Genomic DNA, 15,813 nt, shown 5'->3' with positions numbered 1-15,813 from the left:
GTGGTGCTGTGTGTGAGTGTGTGTATTATTGTGTGTGTGTGGTGCTGTGTGTGAGTGTGTGTATTTGTGTGTGTGTGGTGCTGTTTGTGTATTTGTGTGTGTGTGGTGCTGTGTGTGAGTGTGTGTATTAGTGTGTGAGTGTGTTTATTAGTGTGTGTGGTGCTGTGTGTGAGTGTGTATTAGTGTGTGTGGTGCTGTGTGTGAGTGTGTGTATTAGTGTGTGAGTGTGTGTGGTGCTGTGTGTATTAGTGTGTGTGTGGTGTTGTGTGTGAGTGTGTGTATTAGTGTGTGTGTGGTGTTGTGTGTGAGTGTGTGTGTTAGTGTGTGTGTGTGGTGTTGTGTGTGAGTGTGTGTGTGGTGCTGTGTGTGAGTGTGTGTATTAGTGTGTGTGTGTGGTGCTGTGTGTGAGTGTGTGTGTGGTGCTGTGTGTGTGTATTAGTGAGTGTGAGTGTGTGTATTAGTGTGTGTGAGTGTGTGTGTGGTGTTGTGTGTGAGTGTGTGTATTAGTGTGTGTGTGAGTGTGTGTATTAGTGTGTGTGTGTGGTGTTGTGTGTGAGTGTGTGTATTAGTGTGTGTGTGAGTGTGTGTATTAGTGTGTGTGGTGTTGTGTGTGAGTGTGTGTATTAGTGTGTGAGAGTGTGTTTATTAGTGTGTGTGTGGTGCTGTGTGAGAGTGTGTGTATTAGTGTGTGTGTGGTGTTGTGTGTATTAGTGTGTGTGTGGTGTTGTGTGTATAAGTGTGTGTGTGTGGTGTTGTGTGTGAGTGTGTGTATTAGTGTGTGTGTGGTGCTGTGTATTAGTGTGTGTGTGGTGCTGTGCGTGGTGTTGTGTGTATTAATGTGTGTATTAGTGTGTGTGTGGTGCTGTGTATTAGTGTGTGTATTAGTGCTGTGTGTGAGTGTGTGTATTAGTGTGTGTGTGGTGTTGTGTGTATTAGTGTGTGAGTGGTGCTGTGCGTGGTGTTGTGTGTATTAATGTGTGTATTAGTGTGTGTGTGTGTGTCTAAAGAAACTCCACTCCATGTTTCTGCTCCAGCCGCTGACCGGAAAGCTGCGGTTGACAAACCGGTTGAAACCAGACTGAACCGGCGCCAGCCAGCCTGTGTGCAGCCCGAGCTGCAGGGTCTGTCCGGCGCTGCTTGATCACAACGGCCGCCGGGCCGGGTCGCCCAGCTCGCTCGCGCCCTCGTGTGGACGCCTCTGGGCACTGCAGGCCTGTGCTGGGACACGGGTTCGAGCCTTGACCTCGCTGTTACTGGCCTGTCAGCCTGGTCTAGAAATCAGTCAACTAGAACTGAATACAGCAGGGGCAAACTCTACAGAACTGAGAGCAGCAGGCACATCTCTACACAAAGTGTGGTGGGAGCATTGAACAAGCAGTATAGCCATGCTGTTGAAGCCGATATCCTGGACTCTTACAGCTCTGTCTCTCATGACCAGTATTCTCTCCTGACCGATATTCCAGCTCTCCTGACTGGTGTTCCAGCTCACGCTCCACAGCTTCCACAGACTGCAAGAGCATGAAAAATTGACCGGTTGTCTCGCAAGAGGAAACTGAAGAGTCTGTCTGTACAGACGCTCCCTGATCCACAACACATCAGTCAGATCCAGGGACTGTCAGAGGGGACAGAGGGGCCGTACAAATCAAGGGGTTATATAATCATTCAGGCACCGAAGATCGAAGAGTTATCAGTGCACTGAGACCGAGACACTACAGTAATTAGTTCACTGAGATCGAGACACTACAGTAATCAGTGCACTGAGATCGAGACACTTTACAGTAATCAGTGCACTGAGACCGAGACACTACAGTAATTAGTTCACTGAGATCGAGACACTACAGTAATCAGTGCACTGAGATTGAGACACTACAGTAATCAGTGCACTGAGATCGAGACACTACAGTAATCAGTGCACTGAGATCGAGACACTTTACAGTAATCAGTGCACTGAGACCGAGACACTACAGTAATTAGTTCACTGAGATCGAGACACTTCAGTAATCAGTGCACTGAGATCGAGACACTACAGTAATCAGTGCACTGAGACCGAGACACTACAGTAATTAGTTCACTGAGATCGAGACACTACAGTAATCAGTGCACTGAGATCGAGACACTTTACAGTAATCAGTGCACTGAGACCGAGACACTACAGTAATTAGTTCACTGAGCTCGAGACACTACAGTAATCAGTGCACTGAGATTGAGACACTACAGTAATCAGTGCACTGAGATCGAGACACTACAGTAATCAGTGCACTGAGATCGAGACACTTTACAGTAATCAGTGCACTGAGACCGAGACACTACAGTAATTAGTTCACTGAGATCGAGACACTTCAGTAATCAGTGCACTGAGATCGAGACACTACAGTAATCAGTGCACTGAGACCGAGACACTACAGTAATTAGTTCACTGAGATCGAGACACTTCAGTAATCAGTGCACTGAGATCGAGACACTACAGTAATCAGTGCACTGAGATCGAGACACTTTACAGTAATCAGTGCACTGAGATCGAGACACTACAGTAATTAGTTCACTGAGATCGAGACACTTTACAGTAATCAGTGCACTGAGATCGAGACACTTTACAGTAATCAGTGCACTGAGATCGAGACACTACAGTAATTAGTTCACTGAGATCGAGACACTTCAGTAATCAGTGCACTGAGATCGAGACACTTCAGTAATCAGTGCACTGAGATCGAGACACTACAGTAATCAGTGCACTGAGACCGAGACACTACAGTAATCAGTGCACTGAGATTGAGACACTACAGTAATCAGTGCACTGAGATCGAGACGCTTGAAGGTAATTAGCGCACTGAGATCGAGACATTACAGTAATTAGCGCACTGAGATCGAGACACTACAGTAATCAGTGCACTGAGATCGAGACACTACAGTAATCAGTGCACTGAGATCGAGACACTACAGTAATCAGTGCACTGAGACCGAGACACTACAGTAATCAGTGCACTGAGATCGAGACGCTTGAAGGTAATTAGCGCACTGAGATCGAGACATTACAGTAATTAGCGCACTGAGATCGAGACACTACAGTAATCAGTGCACTGAGATCGAGACACTACAGTAATCAGTGCACTGAGACCGAGACACTACAGTAATCAGTGCACTGAGATCGAGACACCACAGTAATCAGTGCACTGAGATCGAGACACTTTCCTGGAAACCGCTGCGGACCCCGGCCTGCCGTGAACAAACACTGAGCCGAGACTCTTTCACAGCCGACAGTGGTCGGCTGAGGCCTCAATCAGCTGTGAAATATGAAATGTTCAGGTACACTGTGGTCAGTCTTTTTCGCAGTGAGCGGGTCGGCTTGCGCGGGCTGCGGCGCCGAGGCACGCGCTGTGGGGACGGCAGCTGCGCTCTCATGAGAAACCGGGAAGAGGCTTAATCTCTCTGACGTGCTCATTAATCCAGCTCTGGGGCGACACCTTTCCTGTCGACCCGTCTTTCTCCTGCGGTCTCCCTTCCCCGGCGACCCCCTCTCCCGTCCCCTGTCTTCGCTGCACCTTCTGAATGACACACGAGGTCGCGGTAAATGACTTTGCGGGGACCGATCAGCACCCCCGTGTGGACAGACGGCGGTACTGCGCGTCACGGCCCGGCGGGCGGCTCACAGACACGCAGTGTCTCCCTCTGGCGGCAGCGCTGGTGAGCTGCACCCTTAGACCCGCAGGACGCGCTGGTAAGCGAAGGAACAACAATCGTGAACCTGTAAGGGCGTGAAAAGACTGTGTATAACTGCATTTCTGCTATCAGCAGCATGGTCACTACTAATACAAATCCGTACATCACCTGAATGTATATTTTTAATATCTGTTATGGCCTAAGATGTTAAACAAATTAAATTAAACCAATAGGGGGGTGGAGGTTTCTACGTCATTCGCTATTAAATTGTGGAAATAAAAAAAAGAACAAAAGAAAATACGTGTCGTTGTGTGATCGCAGCTCGGCGATAGATTATTTTCCCAGTTGCCGCTCGATTGCTCGACACTCGGCGCTGGACGGCCAGGCCGCTGTTCGATCAGCTCGACATTCAACTCGTCGATCGCCGTGGAAACCAGCTCGGGGATCCAACATGGCGTCTCTGGCTCCGCCGTTGCGGGTCTGCCGCGGGATACTGAAGGAGATTCGGGCAGCCAAGGGGCCGAATTACCAACAGAGTATAGTTTATAGATACCTACTGGAACAATTCCGCAAGAACCAGGTGAGAAGGGCGACTTAGTTTCAGCAGAAAATGTCAAAGCCGAGATCCAGAAACCTGGTCCCCTATCCAAGGACACGGTGATACCCAATCACCTTCCTGCAGGGCAGTGAGTGGGCGTGAGTGACGGTTGAGAGAGCCAATCACAGGGTGCGGTGTGTAAGTGGACAGTGACGTGCCAGACCGATGGGAAGCTTTTCTTATATGTATATTATAAACATGACTAACAAGAATGTGTGTATTAACCCCTCTCTCTCAGTGCAGTGTCAGTGTACAATAGTGTGCAGGAGGAGTGTGTGTATTAACCCCTCTCTCTCTCAGTGCAGTGTCAGTGTACAATAGTGTGCAGGAGGAGTGTGTGTATTAACCCCTCTCTCTCTCAGTGCAGTGTCAGTGTACAGTAGTGTGCAGGAGGAGTGTGTGTATTAACCCCTCTCTCTCAGTGTCAGTGTCAGTGTACAATAGTGTGCAGGAGGAGTGTGTGTATTAACCCCTCTCTCTCTCAGTGCAGTGTCAGTGTACAGTAGTGTGCAGGAGGAGTGTGTGTATTAACCTTTCTCTCTCAGTGCAGTGTCAGTGTACAGTAGTGTGCAGGAGGAGTGTGTGTATTAACCCCTCTCTCTCTCTCAGTGCAGTGTCAGTGTACAGTAGTGTGCAGGAGGAGTGTGTGTATTAACCCCTCTCTCTCTCTCAGTGCAGTGTCAGTGTACAGTAGTGTGCAGGAGGAGTGTGTGTATTAACCCCTCTCTCTCTCTCAGTGCAGTGTCAGTGTACAGTAGTGTGCAGGAGGAGTGTGTGTATTAACCCCTCTCTCTCTCAGTGCAGTGTCAGTGTACAGTAGTGTGCAGGAGTGTGTGTATTAACCCCTCTCTCTCTCAGTGCAGTGTCAGTGTACAGTAGTGTGCAGGAGGAGTGTGTGTATTAACCCCTCTCTCTCTCAGTGCAGTGTCAGTGTACAGTAGTGTGCAGGAGGAGTGTGTGTATTAACCCCCCTCTCTCTCAGTGCAGTGTCAGTGTACAGTAGTGTGCAGGAGGAGTGTGTGTATTAACCCCTCTCTCTCTCAGTGCAGTGTCAGTGTACAGTAGTGTACAGGAGGAGTGTGTGTATTAACCCCTCTCTCTCTCAGTGCAGTGTCAGTGTACAGTAGTGTACAGGATGAGTGTGTGTATTAACCCCTCTCTCTCTCAGTGCAGTGTCAGTGTACAGTAGTGTGCAGGAGGAGTGTGTGTATTAACCCCTCTCTCTCTCTCTCTCTCTCAGGTGACCAGTGAGAAGCTGTGTCGTGCCCAGCAGGAGTCTCTGCACTCGGCCAGCTCGTACCTGTGCCTGCTGTCCAGCGTGCGTCTGCACTCCTCTCTGCACACCCTGTATCATGGCAGGGGCGAGCGCAGTGTGGAGGAGGCTGCCGGTCTGGTGGGGCTCCGGCTGCCCGCGCAGCCCGGGGGCAAGGGCTGGGAGGAGTGAGGGGCAGGGGCGCCCCGGACAGAGACTCTTGAGGAGGAGGAGGGTGAGACAGGCGGACAGCAGCACTGGCGAGACGGGCTTCAGCCTGTGCTGAGAGACTGATTCTGGAAGAGGGCAGCCTGTGTCAAATTGCCCTGTTGTGTCTTTAATAAAGATAAAGCAGCATGGAGATGATTTAGGGTTAATCTGTTTAATGGGTGAATACCACCAGATTAGTCCACCGAGACTCCCAGTGCACAGCAGTCTGATCCACTCCAGGGTTTACAGTGCTGTCAGACTCCCAGTGTGCAGCAGTCTGATCCACTCCAGGGTTTACAGTGCTGTCAGTCAGACTCCCAGTCAGCAGCAGTCTGATCCACTCCAGGGTTTACAGTGCTGTCAGTCAGACTCCCAGTGTGCAGCAGTCTGATCCACTCCAGGGTTTACAGTGCTGTCAGTCAGACTCCCAGTGTGCAGCAGTCTGATCCACTCCAGGTGTGACAGTGCTGTCAGTCAGACTCCCAGTGCGCAGCAGTCTGATCCACTCCAGGGTTTACAGTGCTGTCAGTCAGACTCCCAGTGTGCAGCAGTCTGATCCGCTCCAGGTGTGACAGTGCTGTCAGTCAGACTCCCAGTGCGCAGCAGTCTGATCCAGTCCAGGTGTGACGGTGCTGTCAGTCAGACTCCCAGTGTGCAGCAGTCTGATCCACTCCAGGGTTTACAGTGCTGTCAGTCAGACTCCCAGTGCGCAGCAGTCTGATCCACTCCAGGTGTGACAGTGCTGTCAGTCAGACTCCCAGTGCGCAGCAGTCTGATCCACTCCAGGGTTTACAGTGCTGTCAGTCAGACTCCCAGTGGGCAGCAGTCTGATCCACTCCAGGGTTTACAGTGCTGTCAGTCAGACTCCCAGTGCACAGCAGTCTGATCCACTCCAGGTGTGACAGTGCTGTCAGTCAGACTCCCAGTGCGCAGCAGTCTGATCCGCTCCAGGGTTTACAGTGCTGTCAGTCAGACTCCCAGTGTGCAGCAGTCTGATCCACTCCAGGGTTTACAGTGCTGTCAGTCAGACTCCCAGTGCGCAGCAGTCTGATCCACTCCAGGTGTGACAGTGCTGTCAGTCAGACTCCCAGCCGACAGCAGTCCAGATGCTTTTATGATCTGTGTGCTTCATCAGGATAGTTGTAGTGTTACAAAGTGGTGTGTAGTGCTGTCTAGTGGCATAATGCATTTTCTAGTGATATATGATTAAATATATCGGTATAGTTTTGTGTGGTGGTGAATGGTTGTGTCCCAGCTCTGTGGGGTTGGGCTGTGTTGCAATTGATATAACAGACACAGTATGTAGTATCTGCTGTGTTGTATAGAATCTCTCTCCCAGTATCTGACCCCTTCCTCTGTATCGCTGTGTGAGCTTCAGCTGATAAGGACCTGCCTCACTCTGTCTGACCTGATAGGACCCTCCCTCTACACCAGAGAGACGCTGACATTAATACAGACACACTGACTGGACACTCCAGTACATTAACACTGCACTGAGAGAGAGAGGGGTTCACACACACACACTGACTGGACACTCCAGTACATGAACACTGCACTGAGAGAGAGAGAGGGGTTAATACAGACACACTGACTGGACACTCCAGTACATTAACACTGCACTGAGAGAGAGGGGTTCATACAGACACACTGACTGGACACTCCAGTACATTAACACTGCACTGAGAGAGCGCGAGGGGTTAATACAGACATACTGGACACTACAGTACAATAAAATTGACTTAAATACATGTGTTGGATAATCATTGTACCTACAGTTTAAATGTTAACAGTATTTAGTTGCAGTGCGTGTGTGAAAAGTTTATTTTGTCAAAGGCCAAGGACAGAGCCAGTGTCTCCGTGTGTGTGTGGGTCAGTGTGTATGCATGTCTCGCTGTGTATTTGATGTGTGTCTTTGTGTCACTATATCCCAGGTCTGTGTGTCAGTGTGTGAGTGTGTGTGTGTCTGTGTGTGTCTGTGTGTGTGTCAGTCTTAGCTCTGCTCAGGCAGCTCACAGACAGCTGGGATTGAAGTGACAGTGTGTGTCAGTGTGTGTCAGTGTGTGTCAGTGTGTCAGTCTCGGCTCTGCTTAGGCAGCTCACAGACAGCTGGGATTGAAGTGACAGTGTGTGTGAGTGTGTGTGTCTCTGTGTGTGTGTCAGTCTCGGCTCTGCTCAGGCAGCTCACACTCAGCTGGAATTGAAGTGACAGGCCCTGCTCCTCAGAGCTGTCAGTGACAGAGCGGACTGGCTCCTGTCCCTGGGCCCTGGGCTCTGGTACCGGAGGCGCCTGCAGGACCGAGTGCGGACTGGCGCGCCAGAGCTGGCCTGCAGCGGGAGTGGAAATAGACCACAGCCTCCAGCTCAGCTGGGCCCAGACAGGCAGGAGAGAGCCGTCGCAGAGAAACCTTCCCTGTCCTGAGTGTCCCTGGGAGAGACGGGGAAGAGTCAGGTCTGGAAATGACATATCTCCACACCAGTACACCCTGCAGGATCAGTGTTTAGTTTTGTTTCCCCAGCATGTCCACTGTTACTCTGCAATGGTGTAACGTTGCATTCTAGACCAAGAGCGGAGAACAGGAGGCAACTCTGTACGCAGAGAGTGGTGGGAGGGGGGAACAAGCCGCCCACCCATGTTGCTAACACCGATACCCTGGCTCCTCTCCAGACACAGTTGGATGAGGTCCTCCAGTCAGGACAGAAGGCTCTTCTGTACACCAAGGGTGGTGGGGGTGGGTAACATACAGTTGGAGCCGATACCCTGGTTTCTTTCTAGAGCAGGCTGGGTGAGTAGCTCGCAACCCACTGGACTGGACGGGCCGATCAGAACCGAAGCTGTTTCTGTGTGATTATTTGGGTGTCCAGCTCGGACGGACATCTGAGAGCTCATCTCCACAAACGTGAAGTCAGCATGGACCCCCCAGACAAAGCACACAACTACACAAGCACACCAACAACACAGACTCTGAATGAGTCCGGTGAGCAGCTTCCCAACTAATCCAGGTCACCGTGGATACGCACTGCTGCCAACACGCTGATTAGTCATAAATAATTAATCATCACTGGACTCTGAGGGGCGCTGCAGGAACTGACAGATCTGTCAGGAGTCTGTCCCCAAACTCCCGTGACAGGAGCTTTCATGGGAATCACACAGGACTGTGTGTGTGTGTGTGTGTGTGTGTGTGTGTGTGTGTGTGTGTGTGTGTGTTTCTGTATTTCTGTGTGTGTGAGACTGTGGGAGTGTATGTGAGTCTGTGTGTGTGCGTGAGACTGTGGGAGTGTATGTGAGTCTGTGTGTGTGTGTGACTGTGTGTGAGACTGTGGGAGTGTATGTGAGTCTGTGTGTGTGTGTGACTGTGTGTGAGACTGTGGGAGTGTATGTGAGTGTGTGTGTGTGACTGTGTGTGAGACTGGGGGTGTATGCGAGTCTGTGTGTGTGACTGTGTGTGAGTCTGTGTGTGTGTGTGACTGTGTGTGAGACTGTGGGAGTGTATGTGAGTCTGTGTGTGTGTGACTGTGTGTGAGACTGGGAGTGTATGCGAGTCTGTGTGTGTGTGTGACTGTGTGTGAGTCTGTGTGTGTGTGTGACTGTGTGTGAGACTGTGGGAGTGTGTGTGAGTCTGTGTGTGTGTGTGACTGTGTGTGAGACTGTGGGAGTGTATGTGAGTCTGTGTGTGTGTGACTGTGTGTGTGACTGTGTGTGAGACTGGGAGTGTATGCGAGTCTGTGTGTGTGTGTGACTGTGTGTGTGACTGTGTGTGAGACTGGGAGTGTATGCGAGTCTGTGTGTGTGTGTGACTGTGTGTGAGACTGTGGGAGTGTATGTGAGTCTGTGTGTGTGTGTGACTGTGTGTGAGACTGTGGGAGTGTATGTGAGTCTGTGTGTGTGTGTGACTGTGTGTGAGACTGTGGGAGTGTATGTGAGTCTGTGTGTGTGTGTGACTGTGTGTGAGACTGTGGGAGTGTATGCGAGTCTGTGTGTGTGTGACTGTGTGTGAGTCTGTGTGTGTGTGTGACTGTGTGTGAGACTGTGGGAGTGTATGTGAGTCTGTGTGTGTGTGACTGTGTGTGTGACTGTGTGTGAGTCTGTGTGTGTGTGTGACTGTGTGTGAGACTGGGAGTGTATGCGAGTCTGTGTGTGTGTGTGACTGTGTGTGAGACTGTGGGAGTGTATGCGAGTCTGTGTGTGTGTGTGAGAGTGTGTGGGCGTGTATGCGAGCCTGTGTGTGTGCGTGAGTCTGCGTGAGTGTGCGTGAGTGTGTGGAGGAGGAGCTCGCTCTGTAACTCCAGCCTGACTCCCACAGTTGCCCAACTTCCTGCTGTGGCTCAGCGTGAGGAGCAAACCAGCCAACTGCAGGTCGCTGAGCAGCAGCAGCCGGAGCCCAGGGGCAGGACTCTGCACAGCGCCGTCTCTCTCCGAGCCCTCTCCTCTCTCTCCGAGCACGGGCAGCTCCTGACACCATGCTGGGGATGATCAGGAACTCCCTGTTCGGGCAGCACGAAGAGACGCCCTACAAGCTGCTGAGCTCCGAGACAAAGGTAAGAGAGAGAGAGTAAATTTGATTTTTCTGTCAATTAGCTATGCAAACCCCAAAATAGCTGTGTGTTGTAGAATTGACTGTACAGTAGTACAGAAGTATCAGTGTATTAAATTGACTTTACTGTAGAAGTGACAGTGTATTGAAATTACTTTACTGTAGTATTGAAGTGACAGTGTATTGACTTTACTGTAGTATTGAAGTGAGTGTATTGAAATGACTTCTCTGTAGAATTGAAGTGACAGTGTGTTGAATTGAGTTTACTGTAGTATGGAAGTGAAAGTGTATTGAATTGACTTTACTGTAGTACAGAAGTGACAGTGTATTGAATTGACTGTACAGAAGTGACAGTGTATTGAAGGGAGATTATACTGAAATAGTATTGAAATCGCAGTATATTGAATTTACTTTAGTACTTAGGTTACAGTGTACTGAGGCAACTGTACTGTTGCCAAATGTATTTAATCACGTCCCTGCAGACTCATGGGAATGGGTTAATTAATCATGCTTTTCTCTAATTACACTCTCGTTAGCTTGCCGTCTCTGAGACAATGTAGCGCACAGCCTCTGGGCACGAGTGCAGCAATTACAGGCTGTCTGTGACCCGACATCTAACGACCCCGAAGACAATGGTACAGCGTCAGCACTCGTTAACGCAGGTTACTAATTAATGAGGCGGGCATGACAGTAAAGACCCAGTAGAGAGACACATCGTGACAATTCAGACACCTGGAATGAACCTGACTATTAAACATCATCTCTATAGGTCCCCTGTCCTGCTGTGTGTGTCTATTACTGAGGGATTCTCTGTGATCTCCTCTCTCTCTGTGTCTCCTGTCCTGCTGTGTGTTTATGACTGAGGGGTTTTCTGTGATCTCCTCTCTCTCGCTGTGTCTCCTGTCCTGTTATGTTTGGAAGTGGGGAAGACTGAATACTGGGCACTCATAACAGTAACAGTGTTTGTGGAACAACACTGATTGAGATTATAATGGAGTCACTCGTGTGCAATTAAAAATGACGAATGTGCAAAGTGAGGCAGAAGACTTAATGAGCTGAGTGACTTATTCATCACTGGAACTCAAAACAATACAATAAATAAAACACTGGAAGAAAAGATGCAGATTAGATTTTAAATGTGTGTATTAACCCCTCTCTCTCAGTGCAGTGTCAGTGTACAGTAGTGTGCAGGAGGAGTGTGTGTATTAACCCCTCTCTCTCTCTCAGTGCAGTGTCAGTGTACAGTAGTGTGCAGGAGGAGTGTGTGTATTAACCCCTCTCTCTCTCAGTGCAGTGTCAGTGTACAGTAGTGTGCAGGAGGAGTGTGTGTATTAACCCCTCTCTCTCTCCGTGCAGGGTCAGTGAACAGTAGTGTGCAGGAGGAGTGTGTGTATTAACCCCTCTCTCTCTCCGTGCAGTGTCAGTGTACAGTAGTGTGCAGGAGGAGTGTGTGTATTAACCCCTCTCTCTCTCAGTGCAGTGTCAGTGTACAGTAGTGTGCAGGAGGAGTGTGTGTATTAACCCCTCTCTCTCTCAGTGTACAGTAGTGTGCAGGAGGAGTGTGTGTATTAACCCCTCTCTCTCTCAGTGCAGTGTCAGTGTACAGTAGTGTGCAGGAGGAGTGTGTGTATTAACCCCTCTCTCTCTCAGTGCAGTGTCAGTGTACAGTAGTGTGCAGGAGGAGTGTGTGTATTAACCCCTCTCTCTCTCAGTGCAGTGTCAGTGTACAGTAGTGTGCAGGAGGAGTGTGTGTATTAACCCCTCTCTCTCAGTGTCAGTGTACAGTAGTGTGCAGGAGGAGTGTGTGTATTAACCCCTCTCTCTCTCAGTGCAGTGTCAGTGTACAGTAGTGTGCAGGAGGAGAGTGTGTATTAACCCCTCTCTCTCTCAGTACAGTGTCAGTGTACAGTAGTGTGCGGGAGGAGTGTGTGTATTAACCCCTCTCTCTCTCAGGATGGCGTGAGCTACGAGGTGCGCAGGTACGAAGGCGGGCGCTTCGCCAGCGTGGAGTCGGAGGGCCGGGGGTTCGACGAGGCGGCGGGCGAGAGCATGAAGAAGCTGCTGAAATACGTGGGCGGCTCGAACGACAGGGGTGAGTGTGGGTGTGTCCGCCGGGCCGGGCCGCGGCGCCCAGTGGCTCACCCGCCTGCGCTGTCCGTCTGTCCTGCCAGGGCAGGGTCTGGGCATGACGGCGCCGGTCTGCATCACCGCCTTCCTGCGGGACGACGGCTCCTGGACGCGTCGCTTCGTCTTCGGGCTGCGCGTCCCCAGCGGCTTCCAGGAGTGTCCGCCCGTTCCCACGGAAACGGGTGTCCGCATCGACGACCGGCCAGGAATGACCGTCTACGCCTTGTGAGTGTCCGTCCCTCCCTGTCTCCCTCTCGTCCCCTGTTCCTCATCTACCTCCTGTCTCACTCTCTCCTCCCCGTCTCACTCTCTTCTCCTGTTCCTTGTCTACCTCCTGTCTCACTCTCTCCTCCCCGTCTCTCTCCTCCCCGTCTCACTCTCTCCTCCCTGTCTCACTCTCCTCCCGTTCCTCCTCTTCCTCCTGCATCACTCTGCTCCTTTCTCACTCTCTCCCCCGTCTCACTCTCCTCCTGTCTCACTCTCTCCTCTGTCTCACTCTCTCCTCCATCTCACTCTCTCTCCCCTGTCTCATTCTCTCCTGTCTCACTGTAACTCTCCTCCTGTCTCACTCTCTCCTCCCCACCTCTCTCTCCCCCTGTCTCACTCTCTCCCCTGTCTCTCTCTCCTCCTGCTCTCAGACAGTTCGGCGGGTTTGCCAAGGAGGTGGACTACCGGACACAGGCAGCGCGTCTGGCCACGGCCCTGGGAGACAGCGCCCCCTACCAGCGAGGGCTGTACCTGTGCTGCGGGTACGACCCGCCCATGAAGCCGTACGGCCGGCGCAATGAGGTGTGGTTCCTCCAGGAGGAGCCCTAGAGCTGTGTGTGGAGCCCAGGGGACCCGGCTGGACGGGACTCAAGCAAGCGAGACGAGCCGTGTTCCAGCTGGATTACACTGCTCTGGACTGGACTGGACTGGACTGGACTCTATCTGCTCTGGACTGGACTGGACGGGACTCAAGCAAGCGAGACGAGCTGTGTTCCAGCTGGATTACACTGCTCTGGACTGGACTGGACTGGACTGGACTCTATCTGCTCTGGACTGGACTGGACTGGACTGGACTGGACTCTATCTGCTCTGGACTGGACTGGACTGGACTGGACTCAAGCAAGCGAGACGAGCCGTGTTCCAGCTGGATTACACTGCTCTGGACTGGACTGGACTGGACTGGACTCTATCTGCTCTGGACTGGACTGGACTGGACTCAAGCAAGCGAGACGAGCCGTCTTTCAGCTGGATTACACTGCTCTGGACTGGACTGGACTGGACTGGACTCTATCTGCTCTGGACTGGACTGGACTGGACGGGACTCAAGCAAGCGAGACGAGCTGTGTTCCAGCTGGATTACACTGCTCTGGACTGGACTGGACTGGACTGGACTCTATCTGCTCTGGACTGGACTGGACTGGACTGGACTGGACTCTATCTGCTCTGGACTGGACTGGACTGGACTGGACTCAAGCAAGCGAGACGAGCCGTGTTCCAGCTGGATTACACTGCTCTGGACTGGACTGGACTGGATTCTATCTGCTCTGGACTGGACTGGTGTGGACTGGACTGGAGTCTATCTGCTCTGGACTGGACTGGACTGGACTCTATCTGCTCTGGACTGGACTGGACTGGACGGGACTCAAGCAAGCGAGACGAGCTGTGTTCCAGCTGGATTACACTGCTCTGGACTGGACTGGACTGGACTGGACTCTATCTGCTCTGGACTGGACTGGACTGGACTGGACTGGACTCTATCTGCTCTGGACTGGACTGGACTGGACTGGACTCAAGCAAGCGAGACGAGCCGTGTTCCAGCTGGATTACACTGCTCTGGACTGGACTGGACTGGACTGGACTCTATCTGCTCTGGACTGGACTGGACTGGACTCAAGCAAGCGAGACGAGCCGTCTTTCAGCTGGATTACACTGCTCTGGACTGGACTGGACTGGACTGGACTGGACTCTATCTGCTCTGGACTGGACTGGACTGGACTGGACTCAAGCAAGCGAGACGAGCCGTGTTCCAGCTGGATTACACTGCTCTGGACTGGACTGGACTGGACTGGACTCGACTCTATCTGCTCTGGACTGGACTGGACTGGACGGGACTCAAGCAAGCGAGACGAGCCGTCTTTCAGCTGGATTACACTGCTCTGGACTGGACTGGACTGGACTGGACTCTATCTGCTCTGGACTGGACTGGACGGGACTCAAGCAAGCGAGACGAGCCGTGTTCCAGCTGGATTACACTGCTGTGGACTGGACTGGACTGGATTCTATCTGCTCTGGACTGGACTGGTGTGGACTGGACTGGATTCTATCTGCTCTGGACTGGACTGGTGTGGACTGGACTGGAGTCTATCTGCTCTGGACTGGACTGGACTGGAGTCTATCTGCTCTGGACTGGACTGGTGTGCACTGGACTAGGCTGGACTCTATCTGCTCTGGACTGGACTGGACTCTATTTGCTCTGGACTAGACTCTATCTGCGTTGCATCAGTGAGGACCTGAGGACCCTAACAAACCACACAGGACAGATCAACTGACACAATCACAGATACACTAACACAACTCAACACACAATACAGTCCAGCATATGATTAAGTTGTTTAACATCAAATTTAATGTGAAGATGTGACAATCATTCTAACTTCAGCATACTTCTGTATTAATGGATGTGTGTCAAATGTTATATAGTGGGATTAGCAGGAGTAGAAAGTAAAATATCAATCTGTGTTGAAGATTTGGGGTTATGTATTTTATGCTGTTATATATTTTTATTATTGCAATTTCTGAGATCTATTTTTTCAGTGTGATTTTTCTGTGATTTGCGGCGATACCAGTTGTGCATCAGGACTGACCAATCGTGATTCTCATCTTCCGCGGTAGTGCTCGCAGGGCACAGTGTAGTGCACAGAGCTAGTAACAACACAGATCAGACCCTAACGCTTCAGCGCGGTCTCTGGTGCAGCCTGCAGGGCCTGACAGGCACGAGGCTTGGACCGGCGCACTCAGGAATTGCGCCGTGGAGATCTGGGTTCGAGCCTGCAGTGTGGCGCACAAGGATGGGACAATGATGTAACTGATGGGTGGGGCCAGCTCTTGCAGAGGACATTACTGTATAAATCTGTAATGCACACTGTAGCTACCTTGTGAAGAGCACTGATGCAAATAAATTGATTGTTGAGTAATTGATTGATGGATTGATTACTGTTGCTTGGGATGACAGGCTTGCTGAGCTGCATCATGTTGTGAAATACTCTACCAGCACAAAGCAAACTGTGAGGTTCACCCAGAGAGCCCAGCCCAGCCCTGTGGTCCGAGCTGCTGTCCACACTGCTGCTGGGGGTGTCTGGGGTGCAGCGGGGAGAGAGTGGGGAGTGAGTGGGTGACTGCGTGCTGGTGACCGTGCACGAGGGAGGAGTGTGAGTGGGTGACTGCGTGCT

The 15,813-nt window shown here is 51.3% G+C and overlaps 2 protein-coding genes across 2 annotated transcripts; both read left to right on the top strand.

The window, feature by feature from the left end:
- Nucleotides 1–4,055: 4,055 nt before the first annotated feature.
- On the top strand, nt 4,056–5,873 carry fmc1 (formation of mitochondrial complex V assembly factor 1). Its single transcript, XM_088607179.1, has 2 exons — nt 4,056–4,237; nt 5,496–5,873. The coding sequence occupies exons 1-2, from the start codon at nt 4,109–4,111 to the stop codon at nt 5,697–5,699; spliced, it is 333 nt and encodes a 110-aa protein (XP_088463305.1). The 5' UTR covers nt 4,056–4,108; the 3' UTR covers nt 5,700–5,873.
- A 3,943-nt stretch (nt 5,874–9,816) lies between these two features.
- On the top strand, nt 9,817–15,558 carry LOC148648536 (heme-binding protein 1-like). The gene is made up of 4 exons (XM_088607152.1): nt 9,817–10,253; nt 12,203–12,341; nt 12,421–12,601; nt 13,015–15,558. The coding sequence occupies exons 1-4, from the start codon at nt 10,176–10,178 to the stop codon at nt 13,190–13,192; spliced, it is 576 nt and encodes a 191-aa protein (XP_088463278.1). The 5' UTR covers nt 9,817–10,175; the 3' UTR covers nt 13,193–15,558.
- Nucleotides 15,559–15,813: the final 255 nt, after the last annotated feature.

The sequence above is a fragment of the Lepisosteus platostomus genome, chromosome 14 (assembly GCF_059453375.1).
Source record: "Lepisosteus platostomus isolate fLepPlt1 chromosome 14, fLepPlt1.hap1, whole genome shotgun sequence".
NCBI lineage: Eukaryota > Metazoa > Chordata > Actinopteri > Semionotiformes > Lepisosteidae > Lepisosteus > Lepisosteus platostomus.
This window is presented reverse-complemented; position numbering and strand designations above follow the sequence as displayed.